We start from the raw sequence: 18,097 nt of genomic DNA on the forward strand, positions 1-18,097 counted from the left end.
AATTAAAACCCCAGTGCAGTGCTTCTACACACCCACCAGAATGGAAAGGGATAAACAGTACCAACGTTGAGGTGTGGAGCAACCCGAATTGTTGGACCCTGTTGATGGGGCATAAAAGTTGGTACAGTGATTTTAGAAGATGGAGCAACAAGTACTAAATAGTTACCTGCATATTCTACAACTCAGCAGTCTATGCCTAGGCATACAATCAACAGAAATGCATCCCATGTCCATTTAAAGATATGTTCAAAGATGTTCACAGCAATGAACTGCTTGTCATTGTCACAAAGTGGAGCTAACCCAAGTGCCCGCCAAAAACAGTGGATAAATGAATAGTATATGCGCACAGTGGAAACCTGTGTGGCCACAACAATTCTGAGTCTCGTGAACAATGTTGAATGAGAGAAGTCAGACACGAAACATGGCATACTATTGTATTATTCTTTTGATACAAAGCTTAAGAACAGGCAAAACTAATCTATGGGGCTCCAGGTCATGGTCATGGTCAGCTTTGGGAGGAATGGTGAGTGGAGTGAGCATGAGGAAGACACCTTGGGGGCTGGTGCTGTCCCGTTTCTTGGTCATGTACTGGTTAGAAAGATGTATTCACTTGGTGAACATTTCTTGATTTTTGTACTCTCATGATTTACATATTTCTCTATGTGATAGTGATAAAAAGAAGAAAGGTTTAACAATCAATTAACAATCCAGAAAGAAATTCTGCATAATAATGACAAGGAAGACCCTTGTTGACATGGAGACAAGAGTCAGTAAAGAGCAGAGAGAGATGAGAATGTCCTGAACTACTTCTGTTGAGCCAAATGTAGTTGTGAGTTTAAACAATTGTTTGGGAAAACCAAAATAATAATAGATCCTAATAAATTATTGGAGTAACTACCAGAAATATAAAAATAGCATTTATGTCTTTGAACATACTGTGTTGATGAGGAAAGGTGTGGTGGTAATTAAGAAAGGCCTGGAAATCAGTGTGTTAAGCAAGATAGCTGCTTGTATCTTTCTACAAAGAATTTCCGAGTGGACGGCCCAATGCTGATATTATTAGAAACCCAGCTGCTCTGTCAGGTTGTTCTGTGTGTGGCTTCTACTTCAGAGGTAGTTACCTGAGGGTCTAGGATGACTGCTGGAACTGAAGGTATTGTACCTGCATTCAAGTAGCTAGGAGAAGGAGGCAGGAAGGACTTATCCCTTCCTTTTAAGGAAATTTCCCAGATACCACACATCAAACCTCCCTTTACATCTCTCTTTGCCAATTTATATGACCACACCTGGCTTCAAGGAAGGCTGGGAAATGCCTTTTAGCAGGGGCGGGCACGGTGTCTAGGTAAAAATTGGAGTTCATAAATTGAGAAGAACGGAAGACTAGTTATTGGGAAGTGCAAAAAAACCGAACCATTTTTTCCTCTACCAATACTTGTGGTCACCAAATATGTGGGGTTTTCCCCCCCGCATACCAACCAGCTGAGCATTCTAAAATTTAACTCAGTTCTGACACTATTTTCCTGGAGATAACGTCAGATCCCACAGGTGAAGGCTCAGTCCCACGAGACTGCCCCTACTTTATTTTTTATTTATATTTATTTTTTATTTTTTTCATGTGGGAGTCGAACTGGCAGCCTTGCTGTTAAGAGTGCATGCTCCACTGAGCCATCTGGGCAGCAGCTCAGCTCAAGGTGCCGAGTTCAGTCTTAGTTGCCGATGGGATAGCCACCATCCCATGCAGGAGTCGAACCCGGCATCCTTGCTGTTAAGAGTGCACGCTGTATCCACTGAGCCATCCGGGCAGCAGCTCAGCTCAAGGTGCTGAGTTCAGTCATCCGCGGGTGGCCATGGCCGGCCCACCATCGAACAGGCAATCTTGTCATTAGGAGCACATGCTCTCACCAGCTGAGCCATCCTGCCACCTGTTGGCAACTCAGTGACAGCTCAGCTCGGGTGAAGCTCACTGGCCCTTGTGGGAATCGAACCAGCGATCTGTTGCTCAGAGCTCGTGCTCTTAAGCAAACTCTTTATTTATTTATTTTATTTATTTTTTTATTGGAGAATTGGGGGGATGGGAACAGCGCTAGGGAATTGGGGGAAGGGGAACGGACAAGTTGCTGTCCTTTTGTTCTTCAGTCTAGTTGTGGAGGACGTCGCTTCACTGGCCCAAGTCGGCACCATCGTTGCGCTCTTCCCTCTTAAGCAAATTCTTAACTAACTGAGCCACTCAGCCAGCCCAAGACTGCTCCACTTTAGATGCCAACCCCAAGTCCAGGCCGTTGTTACCTGTGCTTCTGATGACTGGTTATAAATCAGAGGTTCCCCTGACTTCCTCCTCCAACTTAATAATTTGTTAGAACAGTTCACAGAACTCAGGAAAACAGTTTGTTTACTAGATTACCAGTTTATTATGAAAGGATCTAACTCAGGAACAGCAAGATGGAAGAGATGCATAGGCAAGGTATAGATCGGGGAAGGGGTAAGGAGCTTCCTTGCTCTCTCTAGGAGCTCTGTCCATGTTCACCACCCAGAAGCTCTCCAAAGCCCCATGCTTCAGGGGTTTTTGTGGAGGGTTCAGTAAGGAGGCATGTTGATTAAATCATTTGGCCGTTGGTGACTGAACCCCATCTCCAGCTTCTCTCTCCTCCCCAGAGCTGGGGGAGTTTTGAATGTAAGGCTGAAAGGTTCTATCCTCTAATCACATGGTTGAATCCCCTGGCAAACAGCTCCAGCAGTCTTTGGGTACTTTCCAAAAGCATTAAGGTAAACAGAGGTGTGGTTCAAAGGGATTTGTTATGAATAACAGAAGACACCCCCCTTTATCAATTTGGAGCTATTTCAGTAACCAAGGATCACAGACCAAATATAATAAAATACGCTCCCATCACTCTGACCACTTAGGAAATTACAAGGGTTTTAGGAGCTGTGTTCCAGGAACCTTGGGCAAGGCCAAAAGACTTATTGGGGGTGCCAAAAAAAATGTTTACACATGATTTATATTCATCTTTTGTTATTGGTATATATTGAATATTACAATTTTAATACAGTTTTTTGTTTCTTAAAATGTATACATTTTTTTGGCACCCTCTGTATTTCGTATTATAAATTACAGTACCATAGGCGGCAACTAGGAAACTGTCACACCTAAAAAGGGAAGTACAATGGAAGTCAAGAAAGAAGGGAAAAGAGAACAACTGAGAAGAATGGTAATTAGAAAACATGAAATAAGAAGGAGGCTGAATTAAGTCAGCTATAACAGTAATTAGACTAACTGTAGATGGGTTAAATTCACTAATCAAAAGATGTGACTCTCAGATCAGGTTTTAAAAAAACCCAGCCATGTTCAATAATACATCGACTATCAAAGAAGACAGAGAGGTTAAAATTGAGGGAATAGGAAAGTATATCGAGTGAATATTTCATCCAGGGAAAGTCACTGATTGGCTTAATTTTTTCTTGTTTTTTTAAACCCACCTATAGAAATAATTTTACACATTTCCTGGCAGGAGAACAACATAGTGAAATTGTTTCCATTTAACTTTTTTATTCGCTAGTGAGGGCCACCTCATAAATTCTGAGCATTTTCAGATAGTTTTCTCTTCTTTGTGGATTGCTCCAACCTTTCTTTATGTTAGTGTAGACCTGGCCTCTTTTCTCTCTCTAACCCTCTTTCTCACTTTACTTGCATGAGGTCCGTAGGGCCTGGTTAGCTCTGCACCATGGTCCCCTTTAAAGGCTGCCTTCCCAGAGCTGGAAGAGGCTTCTGAAGTGGAAATGAGAGTGAGCACAGATAAGGGTTAACAGTGCTGGTGTGAGGTCACAGCTTAGGATGTTGCAAAGGCAGTGACAATGCCAGATGCTGGACTCTGGGTACTGGAGATCAGTCCTCAGGGGTGGGCGGGCTCATCCCCAGAGCAGCATTCAGCCTGGAGAGCATCGAGAAGCTGGCAGGGCGCAATGGAGCAGGGAGCGCAGGCCTGGCCGTGTTACAGGGCCTGACGCATGGGTTTAGGGCATGTGTGAATTATAATCGAGAAGGACCTGACATGACTAGGAGCAGGACATATCTCAGTAGAAAGGTACTGGGAATCAGAGCCTGGAGCAGAGTGTCTTTTAGAAGCAGAAGGATTCTTTTTTGGAGGTGTAGCTTAGGTTTTCAGGGTGTTTGTGGCATGAGACCCAGTCACAGTTGAGAGTAACTAATATGCGCACTTCAGAGACAGGTGTTTCGCACTGATGCCTGTTTCCCAACCTACTCATCACTGAGTTTCTTTTAGACTGAATTTACTGTGAGAACTACTGACAGTATTTTCTAGAACATTTTGAACAAATGTCACATAAAATTTTTCTTTGATTGTGTCATTTCAAACAAATGTTTTCTAAGAAATTGACAGGTCTTGGATATGTGTAATGGTTTATATGGAGTTTTGCCCTTTTAAGTTCAAGGGAATAGAATAAATTATCAGTGAACAGTTACTAAAAGGGGAGTGTTACACCATATGTCTTGAAGTTCTGCTTGTCAGAGTTTGAATTTCACTCTCCTGTGTACCTGTTCCTACCCCAGAGGTCACCGAGTCCAATACATCAGACCAGCCTTGGGTAGTGACTTTCCTGCCGGCATAGGAAGCTGGGGATACCTGCCTGTCATGTTGGACAGGCCTTAAATGTGTGCTTAGGTCACCTGGGTGGTTGAAGACTGTGCCCTTGTCTCTGACAGGTCTTAATGAGCTGCCTGTTCTTGGACTCCTTTGCAGCATGAGGCTCTGTGAAGCTAATGGTCTTCAGGATTAGAGAAGGGGCGCTTCCCTATGGGAAGGCGAGAGGCTGGGGAGCCCCCTTTCCCTCCTTGCTGGGACCTCAGAGTGGAGCAGAACTCAGTTCCATTTAGGTCCCTGGAGAGTTTCTTGACACCTCCCACTGTTGGTGTGGGTACAGACAGGCTCACTCTTTACCTCTGCTTCCATGCTCTGCTTTGCTTCACATGGGAACCCTGGTTGACATCAGATCCCATGAGGTTGGGCACTGTGCTGTGACAGCATGTCTGAATCATTTTCCGTATTCTAAAAATAACCCCAAAGCTAGAAGGAAAGTCACAGTTCTATGGATTTGAAGTAGGGCAGAACGATTTACTTTCCTTCTACATGTTCTTATACAGATTTTAGAAGAAAATGGATATCAATTTAAGATTTGGGGCAATTAGCCCTGGGCTTAATTAATGTGAAAGTAGGAATAAATCTAAAAAGGAGATGCTGTGAAAAATATTGACACATGAGTTTGAAACAGGCTGCTCACATTTGGTAAACTGGAGGAAACAAAGCACTTCCCCTTGAATGGCATAGAGAAGCCAAATTGCCATTTTCCTGCTCTAGTGAACAGCCAAGCCAGCTGTTTGATTTGGGTCAAGTGTTTTCAGGGAAATTCACCTCTTACTGCAATTTTTCTGTCTTTCACTGGTATCTCTTAAAATTCAGGAAAGCTTACGATTTAGAAATCAGACTGGATGCCCTGGAGATCAATCTTGTGGTTTATCCTACTGAAAAATTCGGTATGTGACCATGTGGATGAACAAGACAGGGAGACCAACCAATTCACTGTTTGACTGTCACTTAAATAAAATTTATCTTGAAGGTAGCATGAAAGTTGGCTTTTTGCAGCTTATGTTAAATTACTGAATATGGAGAATATTTATTTCTTTAGAAGAGGCCTATGGCATTAAAAAGGGCTTCCTTTTTGCAAAAAGTCAGTAGCATTGTTTCTGCTTCTCTCTCTTAGATCAAGCCCTGCGCCTAGCAGAAATTTTACTACCTCTCCAAAATCATCAGCAAGTCCCTATTCCTCAGTGTCTGCCTCTCCCATTGCAAATGGTGATAGCACTAACACCTCTGGGATGCACAGTTCCGGTGTCAGCAGGGGGTAAGAGCAGGCCCTTTCACTTTGCTTCCCTTCCCTCTGGTCCTTCCCCAGGCTGTGCCTGGAGAGCTCCTCTGCTGCAACTCTAGCATAGTGGGATTAGGGTTCCCATGGGAACGTGCTGCATGTGGTTCCTCCATTTCATACCCACAGTGAAGTGTGCCTCCTAGTCCTGACGTATGTTGCTTGTCTTCCTATGAGCTGGTGTTTTCCCCACGGCCTGAGTCACTGGTGGTTGTGGGAGTCATTGCACTTGTCTGTGAAGGGATGGGCTGGCCTTATGGCAGAGTGGCTATGAGGGGATGATTCTCATGGTGGGAGAGCCCTGCCTGTTTCCCCATTGGAGAACTGTGATCCTTTCTCCAAGCATTTCAGGAGCACCTGCCACAGCACAGACAGGGTGGAAGAGGAGGGTGAGGTGAGAGAGAGTGCATGGATGCTCAGGCACAGTCTAGGCTAAGTGCGGCCTGGTGGTGGTGGCAGGCGCAAGCTCTTGGTCTCAGTAACCAGTGTTGTTTCCTGTGTCACCTGGCAGTTGGCCTTCTGGAGGGATAGAAAATGAACATTTGCCAAAGCCTGAGAATGGAGAATTCAAATAGCATCTCTCCCCTTAAGGATGTACTTACTACCACCTGCTGTCATGTCAAATTAGGGACACGGGTGGGGAATAGGGTGGCTGGAGGGCTGGAAATGGGAGTAGAGAGAACTTGTATCATGGGCTTATTACCAGACAGGATTCTAGGGGCCCTGGAGTTGCCCCAAAAAGCATCCTGAGGGCCTGTGTGTAGCACTCGTTTTCATTGGTGGTGTGGGTTGTGTTTTCCAGTGGATCTGGTTTCTCTGCTTCATATAATTGTCAAGAACCCCCATCATCTCACATACAACCTGGGGTCTGTGGACTCGGAAACCTGGGGAACACCTGCTTCATGAACTCTGCTTTGCAGGTAAAGGGGAGAGCTGCCAACTCTGTAACTCTGTCTTCACAGTACTTGAGGCTTTGGTGAGAGTGGGCTGCTGAGGTGTGGGGAGGACCTTCTTCCAGGGCTCCCTGCCAGGGCAGCTCGCACTCGTTAGTACAGAATGGCCTCATCAGTGTTTGTGGCCCCCAGATATCTTCTTAATCAGTTCTAGATTTGGTTTTGCAGTAAAAATATTTGGAGTTTTGTAGACATTAGGGATTGGTCTCCCCAGGAAGTACTGGAGTACCGGCCTGGTTGGTCTCTGATAGGATGAGAAATCAAAGCAGCTGGTGCCAAGCTAAATCATGCCTGGGGTCGTGTTTACCATCTTTTCACCCTGGTAGCTGTCTCACCTCATGTCCCTGATTGGAGAAAATCCTAAAATCCTTCCTTTGAAACCTCATTCATTCATTCATCAAATATTTATTGGGCACATACTATGTGATGGACATGGGCTGGAGTTAGGGTCCAGCTACACAGTTAGGAGAACACAGTCCCCAAGACTGTCTTCACATCTGACACCAACTGCAAATTTGGGGGGTCTCCAAGTTCACTCTCAGTTTTGATAATTTGCTAGGAGGACTCATAGACTCACTGAAAACTGTTACACTCACAGTTATGGATTATTATAGGGAAAGAATACAGATGATAATTAGCCAGGGGAAGAAGCAAACAGGGCGGGGTCCAGGAAGGTTCTCAGTCAGCTTCTGTTGTCCTCTCCCCGTGCAGTCAGGATGCATTCTCTTCTGGCGTTGATGTGTAGCAGTAGGCATGGAGTATTGCCAACTGTGGATGCTCACCCGAGCTTTGGTGCCCAGAAATTTTACTGGGGCTTCATTACCTGGCATGATTGATTGGTGGATGATTTATTGTCCAGGTGGTTAAACTCAGTCTCCAGGTAGACTGATACCTTATGATACAAAACCCCCACCCTGAGTCATATTGCTGGTCTTTCTGGCGTGGGTAGCCCTCACCCTAAGACTATACATGTGTTGCCAGCCCCCACCCTAAATTACTCCCCAGTCTGACTGAAGGCTCCCAGGCAACTGGAGATAACCTCTAGCAGGGTTAGCATTCCAAGGGTCAACAGAGTACTTTCCAGAAGCCAAGGGCGAAAGCCAGACCTTCTCTTTGGACCAAGCCAAATTCTTTACTATACATGGACACTCAGTGGTGAGCAAGTCATACATGGTTTTTGTCCTCACAAGACTTACAATCTAACTTTGAAGTTTGTTTTAATATAAGGGAAAAGATAAAAGATTAGTTAAAAAATTAGGTAACTCTTAGGTTTGGAAATTATTATTCTCCACTGTGGTGAGGTGAAAATAAGCCTAATACTGTGTTTCCTCCAAAATAAGACCTAGCCGGAGAAGAAGCACTAGCATGATTTCTCCAGGATATGGAGGGCATGCACCCCTCACGTGAGGGTTTTATGACCTGTTTCAGGGAGGAAGGGTGCCTTTTCCACAAACTCCTCCAGCTTAAAATATTCAGTATGCCAAAGTGCCATATTTTGGCACCTAAAATCATGCTATGGCTTATTTTCCGGTGAGGTCTTATTTTTAGGGAAACGGTACTAAAGAAAAGAGACAGGATTTGGCTTCTCATGGGGATGTTTTCTCAATTCTTTGTGTTCTCAGTGTTCCTCACTGTTGAATAATGATAGTGATAATGAGGAGAGCTATAGCTCTAGATGTAAATATTAGGAAAAAAAGGAAGGTTAAACACCACGATTTAAGTTTTTATCTCATGATGCTAGGAAAAGAACAAATGAAACCCAAAGGAAGGAGAAGGGACATAATAGAGATAAGAACAGAAATTAATAAAATACTAAGCCAAACTTAATTCTTTGAAAAAGCATATAAAACTGATAAACTCCTAGGGAAGCTGATCAGGAAGAGAGAAAATATAAATGACTAATGAATGAAAAAGGACTATAGACCCTACAAACATGGAAAGATTATTAGAGGATAGTACAACAACTTTATGCCATTAAATTAGACAACTCAGATGGCAAGGTGCTTTGAAAAACACAATTTATCAAACTTAAACGCAGGAAGAAAGAGAAAATCTGCATAGTCCTGTGTTTGTTAAAGAAATTAATTAGGCAATTAAAGCCTTACAATCAAGAAAACTCTTATTCTGGATGGCTTTGTTGGTAAATGTATTCAAAGATTTAAGGCAGAAATGATACCAATCATATAAACTCTTTCAGGAAGTAGAAACAGAGGGACAAGTTCCCCAAATAATTTTACGAGGCAGCATACTCTGCTACCAAAATCTGACAAGGAATTTTTAAAAAGGAAAATTTTAGACTGTTATATCTTATAACCATAGACACAAATAACAAGTAAAAATTTAGGAGTCAAATTTAATGATATCTAAATAAAAGTGGTGACACAAGTGGGGTTTGTGCCAGGAGAGATAGGTTTGGTTTGACTCCTGAAAAATTAATCTGTGTCATTTAATATAATGATAGAAAAAAGGAGAAAACCATATGAGCACCTCAATAGATGTAGGAGAAGCATTTGGTAAAATTCAGTATCCACCTTCATTTTTGAACTTGAAGAGTTAAAGTTAGTATACACATGTACAATGATATTATTTATTATTTTTTCTACTGCCATACCTTGATTTTTCTCCCCATATTGTTTTGGCTTTAGTAAAACATTTTGCCTTCAGCTTATTTATATTTTGTCTTCTCATGAAACAGTGGAATGTTCCACTCCCAACAGAAAAATTATCTTAAAAATGATCTTACATTGAATAGAAAATTGTTGTGTGTCAGGCACTTGGGGTACAGAGCTGTTGCCCTCAGAGACCATGAGTGTGAGCTCCTCCAAGGCCATGTCCCTGGGAAGTTATCTGCAAGGTGGGCCACCAGCTTGGGCTTCTGGGAGGCTGGGCCTTACTGCTGTGAGCCTTTCAGAGAATCTGCTGAGTACTTATTTCATTTCGCTGGCTCTGACCCTCACTGACCCTTTAGAACGTCGCTTATTTTCTATCTTTCTGTGCTCTCCGGAAAGAGTGTGAGCTCCAATTGTGTTCTCTTTCAGTGCTTGAGCAATACCGCGCCACTGACCGACTACTTTCTGAAAGATGAATATGAGGCTGAAATCAACAGAGACAACCCTCTGGGGATGAAAGGGGAAATTGCAGAGGCCTACGCAGAGCTCATTAAGCAGATGTGGTCTGGAAGGGACTCTCACGTGGCACCTCGCATGTTTAAAGTAGGTTGATATATATATATTGGGTTGTCGGAAAAGTTATGACATATTTTTTCTATATTTTTTGTTGCAAAAATGCGTCATGACTTTTCCGACAACTCAATACTTTTTTCCCGTTTGGGGAGAGTGGTTCTGCTTTGTAATGAGGCATTCCTTTACTTGCATTTTGGGATTAAGATGGGACCTGAGACTAAAAACACCACGTGATCAGATCTTTCTTTTCTGTTGTTGAGCCATGGAACCCACACTCATCTCAAGTGACCTCAGCCCCCACCTCTGGGCTGGGGATACTTGAGAAGTCATTTGTAAGCTGGTTGCTCAGAATGGAGGTCTTCTATGGTACCAGTATTTACCTAAGCCAGACCATAGCAATCCAGTTTAATTCCCAGTATCCCGTGAAGGGTATGCCCAGGTTCTCTGAACCTGGAACCTATACGCCCTGTGGTTTGAGTTGGGCTCCCCAAGTCAGGATTTGGGTTGATATTCTTGGAAGGCGGTGTAAGGGGCGGTGTTTAGTTGGGTCCCTCAGCTAGGAAGATGGGCGCTTGGAGCAGCTCGGCCGTCCCATTGCCCTAAATGTTATTTCCCGCTGAGGGGGAAGTGCCTTGCCTCCATATTTTGAAATCTGAGAAATCGTATTTAGCCTGCACCACAGGGGTTCAAGGAGCCTTCATGAAGCACATGGGAGGTAAAGATAGGCATGTTTTTGGTTCAATAAGGAAAAAATAGCACCTTAGCTCAATGAAAAAATTAAAATCTTAGATGGTTTGTTGAAATTGAACACTAATTCTTTTTGTCCCCATTGTTCCATTAATTCCTGGGAAATACATGTAAATTGCCGTTCACATACCAAGTCAGAAAGAGACTAGAATTGGGTAGCAACACATTGGGCCGAAGCTAATGTAAATAAACAATCGGCAGACAGTATTTAGGGCTATTAGGGGTAGTGTAGGGCTTCCCCAATGATGGACGTACGATACATATCTAGTATGATAACCACTAAACACAAAGAACTGAATTTTTAATTATATTTAAATTAAATTTAAATAGCCACGTGTGGTTAGTGGCTGTGGTATTGGACAGCACAGGTGCAGAGCAGTGGCTCTCCAGCTTTTGGACTTCGCAGGGTCTCTGGGAGGGCTTGTGGAAATGCAGACTGCTGAACCCATCTCCAGAATCTCTGATTGCGCAGGTCTTGGGTAGGGCCTGACAATGTGCATTTCTAACAAGCTCCGAGGTGGTGCTGATGCCACTGGTGGGGGAGCTTACTCTGAGGATCACTGGTGTAGATCAAAGCCAGGCAGACAGTTCTTTAGTCTGGTCTCGGAGGGCTATTAGGTACAGGGGGAGTCCCCTGGCTGATGCAGGGACCATTTGCAAAGTCCTCATGGTGACAACCAAAGAAGGAAGTTGGAGAGGCATTCATGTCAGTATTTAGGAGGTGTGGCTGCTCAGGGTGCCAGCCTTCGCTCTTTTAGGGTAGTGGCCCAGGTTCCAGGTCCGTTGTTATCTTGGCTTGCTGATCCGAGTCCTCCCTCTGGTGAGAACTGCCGTCCCCTTTTAGGCCTGTGAGGAATTAGTCAGGCTGCTTGACCACGTGGTGTTCTCCCCTACTGTCTCAGCTGACTCTGTAAAGCTATTTTTGGGACAACTTCCTATCTGACTTCACTGGTTCTTTATTATGCCTTCTGATGCCTTTGTCGTAGACCCAGGTGGGACGTTTCGCCCCTCAGTTTTCTGGCTACCAGCAGCAAGACTCTCAGGAGCTGTTAGCCTTTCTTCTAGACGGATTGCACGAAGACCTGAACCGAGTGAAGAAGAAGCCCTACCTGGAGCTGAAGGATGCCAATGGGCGGCCAGATGCGGTATGATAGGGAGACATTTGAACAATAGTATTCCAAAGAAGTTGCCTCCTACTGAGAGTTGCAGGGGTATTCTCTCGTTCTTCAAGTATTAGTGCCAGGGGCCCTGGTTGCCTCTTGCCATTGTTGGTGATGTGAACGTGGGCTTTGGTAGAGAAATCCATTCCAGGTCAGAAAGGGCCACTCGAAGTACTCCAAGTGCTCCCGTTGGGCTTCTTCAAACTGGAGTCAGTTTCTTTGGTATAATTTCATTTGTGAGTCAGAGACTGGGACACTGAGAACTATGACGTGCCTGTAGTGTGGGCTCTTGAGATTATTACAGCTGTCATTAAATTCATCTGTGAGTATTAAAATAGTTTCTTATTAATATTATTAGGGTCCTTACACTTTTTATCTTGATTTTCTGATCTGTGAAAAGGGAATTTAGTATGTAAGTTACCCTATCACAGTGGGATAATTGATATGAATACTTTAAAGTAGCATTTACATCTTAAAGGCAAAACGGTCAGTTCCCTGAACAAGGATATAAATTAAAAGCTCACTGAAGGGACTTTAGAGCATGGGAACCGTACAGGAGGTGGTCCTTGCCCTGGTCATGTCCACATGCCCACAGTGATCTCATTGCATGTCTCCCATGAAAAGACAGATGCCTTGCTTCCGTAGATCTTATGTCAACAATTGGTTAAGTGTGTGATTGGGCGTAGAGCTGGTATGTGGTGGGAGCATGGTACGCTAAGAGCAGTCCTAACCATGGCTGGCCTGGACCAAGCTTCTGGCTGCACAGACTGCCTCGTGGTCCTTCTCAGACCTTACTGTCACTCATTCTGGATGCCGGGGTAAAGGACTGAGGGATACTGAGAATGTCTTATTTATCCTTTCTCTTTTCTTCCAGGTGGTCGCAAAAGAAGCCTGGGAGAATCATCGGTTGAGGAATGACTCTGTGATTGTGGATACGTTCCATGGCCTCTTCAAGTCTACTTTGGTTTGCCCAGAATGTGCTAAGGTTTCTGTGACTTTTGACCCATTTTGCTATCTAACTCTCCCACTGCCCTTGAAGAAAGATAGAGTCATGGAGGTCTTCTTGGTTCCTGCTGACCCTCGCTGCAGACCTACTCAGGTAAGAGACTTGACATCCTCGTGGTACCTCTTGATGTGAGTGGTCTTCAGACCAGAGTGGGGCTGCTTCCATCTGCTGCATCAGCTCTATCAGTTGTCTCCAAAACCCCCTGGCACTTGCCTAAATGCGTGTCCTTGGCCTCCATCAGACGTTTGTGTAATCCCGTATCCTTCAAGGCCTGTCGTGAAGGTCATGTGAGCTTCCCTGTCACTTATTCTCCATGCTCCATTCATTCGACTAAAGCAGCCTGGCTGATCTGCTTAGTGGCCCTTGAATCTGAATGTTTGGGATTCAGAAGCAGGGTACTTTCCTCGGTCAGGTTACCCCTAAATCAGCTAGGAGACCTTGGCCAGAACAGAAGGCCAGATGAGAGGTATGACTAGCAGGTCCAGGCGTCTAGCCCTGCTGATGGCTCACTACACGACTACTGCAGTCTCCTGGCTTTGGTTTGTTCATCTGTAAGGAAAGATGACATGTCGGACTGGTTGGCAATTCGTATAATTTGAACAGTTCTTTAAAGAACATAGTTAAGAATGAAATAAAGGAATGTATAAGAGGGAAAGAGCGGGCCCCACGCCTGTGCTACTGTCTGAGCAGAGAGTGAGGTGCTGCTGGTGCAGAAGACCCACCTGTTTGCTCTGCTGGCCACTCATCTGGGCCCTGACCTCACTCTGTACTGTTTCTGGAAGGACACCTCTGCTTTCTGAGGTGCCTGCTCTTCCCAGCTCATCTCCCACCCTTTGCGGAGTACCCTCATCACCTCTCCCATCTCGCCTTCGCAGTACCGCGTGATCGTGCCGCTGATGGGGGCCATGTCTGACCTGTGCGAGGCTCTCTCCAGGCTGTCCGGCATTGCTGCGGAAAACGTAAGGCAGGCTGGTCAGTGGCACTCAATCTGTTGGGGGTCACTTCAGAGTCCTTTGGAATTTATCTTCAACCTAGTAGCCACTTTTGGGCATAGTTCTTTTTTTTTTTTTTTTAAGCTGAGCCATCCTGCTACCTGTTGGCAGCTCAGCGGCTGCTCAGCTCGGGCTGGACTCGAACCGCTGTTGCTCAGAGCTCAAACTCTTGAGCGAGCTCTTAACCAACTGAGCCACTCGGCCGGCCCTTTGGGCATAGTTCTTATTAGCTAGCACAGATATGATTATATCTGGGTGCCTCAGATCCCCTGACCCACGCTCACTGTGCACTGTGGCTGAGACCATCCCTACCAGACCCAGGGAACACCGTCTTTCCTCCATTGGGGTCACACTGGCCATGGTCACAGCCAGGAATAAGGCTCTGCTCTCAGCTTTGCCGCCCCTTCCTACAGCCTCTTCTGTAATATGAGAAGCTGGAAGTTTTTTCCTCCCCTAAACTCCATAAGTGTGTGAAGTGATACTGTGATGTTCTTGGTAGAAATCTTTATTTAAAAACAACCGCCCATCTGGGCTTCCTGCTGACCCTGGCCGTGTGTGGAGGTGGGGAAAGTGAAGGCCTTCCCTTGCATGAGGACCCATCCTCCTGAAGGCTCCCATTCCCTCCCTTGTCCTCGCTCGGGTTAGTGCCCGCGCTCCTCCCCATTCCCCTTGCATCCCTGCTGGTTTCAGGTGGTTGTGGTGGTTGGAGTTTGGTCTGTTCTGCTATGTGCTGAGGATGACTTGGAAACTTCTGGACCCAGGGAACCCCCCAGAGGTTTCTGGATAACTACCAGTCTCTGATCAGTACCCACTGCCCACCTTTCCTGCCACTCAAGGCAGATTCCATCATAAACCTCTGTTCAGATGTTACCAGCATGTATTTTGCTGGGGGCAGCCATGCTGTTCCCCCTTGGGCCTTGGCCCCTGAGTTTGGGGGCTGGTTACATAGTGGTCTTTCGGGAGGCAACACTCCAGTACATTTTTTTCATTTGTTTCTGGGTTTTAAGTAATGTCACTTATAATCCATCCTGTAATATTGCTGTCACTGTTGATTCTTAGATGGTGGTCACGGATGTGTATAATCACCGGTTCCACAAAATTTTCCAAATGGACGAGGGTTTAAACCACATCATGCCTCGGGATGACATTTTTGTGTGAGTACTCAGCGGTTTCTGCTGCAGGGTCCAAGGAAACATTCTGGAGGCTTTGCCTTGTTGCCTGCAGAGGAGAAGTTCTGGCAGTTGGTGCCCATGTGGATTGGCTCTGATTCCCGGGTGCAAGAGATGGGTGTTAGGGAACTGTGGGCAGCCGTCCGTGCACTTCAGAGCTGGACATTCTAGACTCTCCTCATCGTGAACACAGCCTTTTGTCAACAGTTGCTACCTGTTAAGATGGCCTATTCCGTGGTCCTGCACATGGTCCTGCTGTTAGAAATGCCTTTCTCAAGAAGCATCACTGCTGTGTGAGGGGAAGGGGAAGACAGAAGAAGGGACGTGGGTCAGGGAGGGTCTCGTCCTTTCGGCATGCCACGGGCAGCGGCTCCTGAGACAGGTGCCATTGCAGAATGACGGAAGGATGATTTAAAGAGCCTTTCTTAGCTCTCACATTTGTAAGCTCTGAGGCTGTTTTCTCATTCCTGGGGGGACAGTACACTTAGACTCCAGCTGGTCTCCTCGGCCCCTCCCACGTCCTCCGTCTGTAAGGCTGCACCTTGTAATTTTGTGTGTGTCCCTCTCCCAGCTCGGTGGGGTGGAGTGCAAGCTTGCCTGCACCTTCAGACAGCCCCTTGCCCAGGGAAGTTTGAATGTGGACCCCACCCAGGCTGTCTCCCTCATCGCCTCTCAGTAATTTGCCTCTGCTGAGGAAGGTTTTGGGGATTTTGTTTGGTTTTTGTTTTTGGCTGAGGGAAAGTAAACAAAGGATGCATCTCCTTCCCTTGACATTTTTGGGCTTATGACTTCTAGGTTACTCTAGAGCAGCGGTTCTCAACCTGTGGGTCGCGACCCCTTTGGGGGTCAAACGATCCTTTCACAGGGGTCGCCTAAGACCATCGGAAAACAAAAAGATACTTACGTTACGAGTCATAACAGTAGCAAAATTACAGTTATAGAGTAGCAACGAAAATAATTTTATGGTTGGGGGTCAGCACAACATGAGGAACTGTATTAAGGGGTCGCGGCCTTAGGAAGGTTGAGAACCGCTGCTCTAAAAGGATAGTTGTTGACCACGCCCAGGATCCTAATTCTGTTCACACTTGCACAGGATGCCTCCCCACTTATACCATCTTCCCTCACTTTACAAATGGAGGGCGCCAAGGTTCATACTGGGCCGCAGGGCTAGGTTGTGTCCATATCTGACCCCAGGTTCTTAACACAGTCCCCCTGAATTCTGGGAACTTTGTACTCACCTAAGCTAAGAAGGCAGCACCCCTTGGGGAGCTTGGCAAACTACCATCACCAAAGGAAATTTCAGAGGGCTTGAGGGGCAACCAACAGGAACGCAAATTGTTTTAAAGATGAATTGATAATTGTTTTATGAAAACACAATAGTAGCATCTAATAAGCATGTGGTACACTGTGCTACTTCGTAATTTAATTCTCTCCACCGCACTGTGAGGTGGGGAGTTGTGTTGTCTATTGAGTAAACAGACTCGGAAGTTAGGGTCTTGGCCTAGCCCCAGCAGCTAGAAACTGGCAATGATGGACCTGTAACCTGGCCAGACTCACTCCAAGGCCTGGTTCTTGACCTTTATGCTAGACCACAGGCTCCTTACCCTAGAGCACACCTGGACATTTTTGTGAGTTTTCTTAGAACTTTTGCATTTACTACCTTCAGGACTGTTTGCCAGGCATCTGGGGAGGGGTGTGTATGTATGTATGTATGTGTGTATGTATGTATGTATGTGTGTATGTGTGTGTTTGTGTTTATAGGTTTCAAAAATTGAATCAGTAAGTTTGTGTCTCCCCCTATAGGAAGAGGGAAAGACTACAGTCGGTTGCCAGCAATTTTGGTAACATCTGTTCCAGGATAAAACATCTATAAATCTCCTCAATCCCATGTATTCACTAAGTAAGACACATTTTTCAAAATCATTGATTTCTATTTAGCAGTTTCTTTGGTTATCTCTGATTTTTTAAAAATTAGATGATTCTTTTACTTCAGTGTTTTTAAAAGAACAAAGATGGCAATCAATTAGTTTTATAAATTTGCTTCCTCTTTTGAAATAAAGAGTCTTTGGCTAATATTCTAGGGGTGTATATTTTTGTATAATATTTTATTTTATTAAAGGGCCGGGCACTGAAAATGCCTTTTTAAAAGTTGAACTCCTTGGTGACAAAAGATGAGCTTGGTGGCCGGGCCCCCTGTGTGCCTTTGTGTGTGGAGTGATGGTCCGGATGACAGCCATCATCTGTGCCAAGTCCCAGTTGAAGGACCAGAGAATTTGAGGCCATGGTTGGGGGAAAAAGGGTCATGTTAGTTCCAAGCCCCGAATTGTGTAGGTTCACATTGTGCTGACAGTGACCCTCCCTGGGACTCCTGACCCAGCCTCTAGAATCGTCTGGTTTCTTGCCTTTTGTGCTAAAGTATGCTCTGTCCTGATAACCATAGTCCTGGCCACCATGTAGCTGCAGCTCAGATCTCTGTCGCTCACATGGACCTGCTCCTGAACTTGCCCTCTTGTGTAATTGACACAGGTACGAGGTCTGCAGCACCTCCTTGGATGGCTCGGAATGTGTCACGCTTCCAGTCTACTTCAGGGAGAGGAAGTCCAGGCCGTCAAGCACTTCCTCTGGGGCAGTGCTATATGGGCAGCCACTGCTGATTTCTGTCCCCAAGCACAAGCTAACTCTCGAGTCTTTGTACCAAGCCGTGTGTGAGCGTATCAGGTTGGTGACAGGAATGGGATTTGCTTGTTATCAAAAATCAAGAAAGTAATGGTAATGGTAATGACTGGCCCCGGCATAGTGCCTGTGCTGATTCCGTGTGCCCACTTTTGTTAGAAATGCAGCTGTGCCAGTCCCTGGGAGCGCCAGGACAGGTGCTGTTGGCTCAGGGCTCCTGGCACAGCTTAAGCACCATGACGCTGGGCACCGAAGCCCCTGGTCCCTGGAGTCCTGTCTGT

At 45.4% G+C, this 18,097-nt stretch overlaps 1 protein-coding gene across 3 annotated transcripts in view; it reads left to right on the top strand.

Annotated features, from left to right (window-relative positions):
- Positions 1–18,097, top strand: part of USP4 (ubiquitin specific peptidase 4) — a 41,889-nt gene that overhangs the window by 12,167 nt on the left and 11,625 nt on the right. Inside the window, exons 7-14 of one of the 3 annotated variants that reach the window (XM_019631931.1) lie at positions 5,773–5,913; positions 6,737–6,854; positions 9,926–10,099; positions 11,803–11,961; positions 12,851–13,075; positions 13,858–13,941; positions 15,034–15,128; positions 16,947–17,057. In XM_019631931.1, coding sequence (XP_019487476.1) covers positions 5,773–5,913; positions 6,737–6,854; positions 9,926–10,099; positions 11,803–11,961; positions 12,851–13,075; positions 13,858–13,941; positions 15,034–15,128; positions 16,947–17,016 — 1,066 coding nt within the window. In that variant the 3' untranslated portion in view covers positions 17,017–17,057. Of the gene's footprint in view, positions 1–5,772; positions 5,914–6,736; positions 6,855–9,925; positions 10,100–11,802; positions 11,962–12,850; positions 13,076–13,857; positions 13,942–15,033; positions 15,129–16,946; positions 17,058–17,669; positions 17,862–18,097 lie in introns of those variants that run through there. The other 2 variants (XM_019631913.1, XM_019631923.1) reach the window with 2 other exon arrangements.

The sequence above is a fragment of the Hipposideros armiger genome, unplaced genomic scaffold (assembly GCF_001890085.2).
Source record: "Hipposideros armiger isolate ML-2016 unplaced genomic scaffold, ASM189008v1 scaffold_18, whole genome shotgun sequence".
Taxonomy (NCBI): Eukaryota; Metazoa; Chordata; class Mammalia; order Chiroptera; family Hipposideridae; genus Hipposideros; species Hipposideros armiger.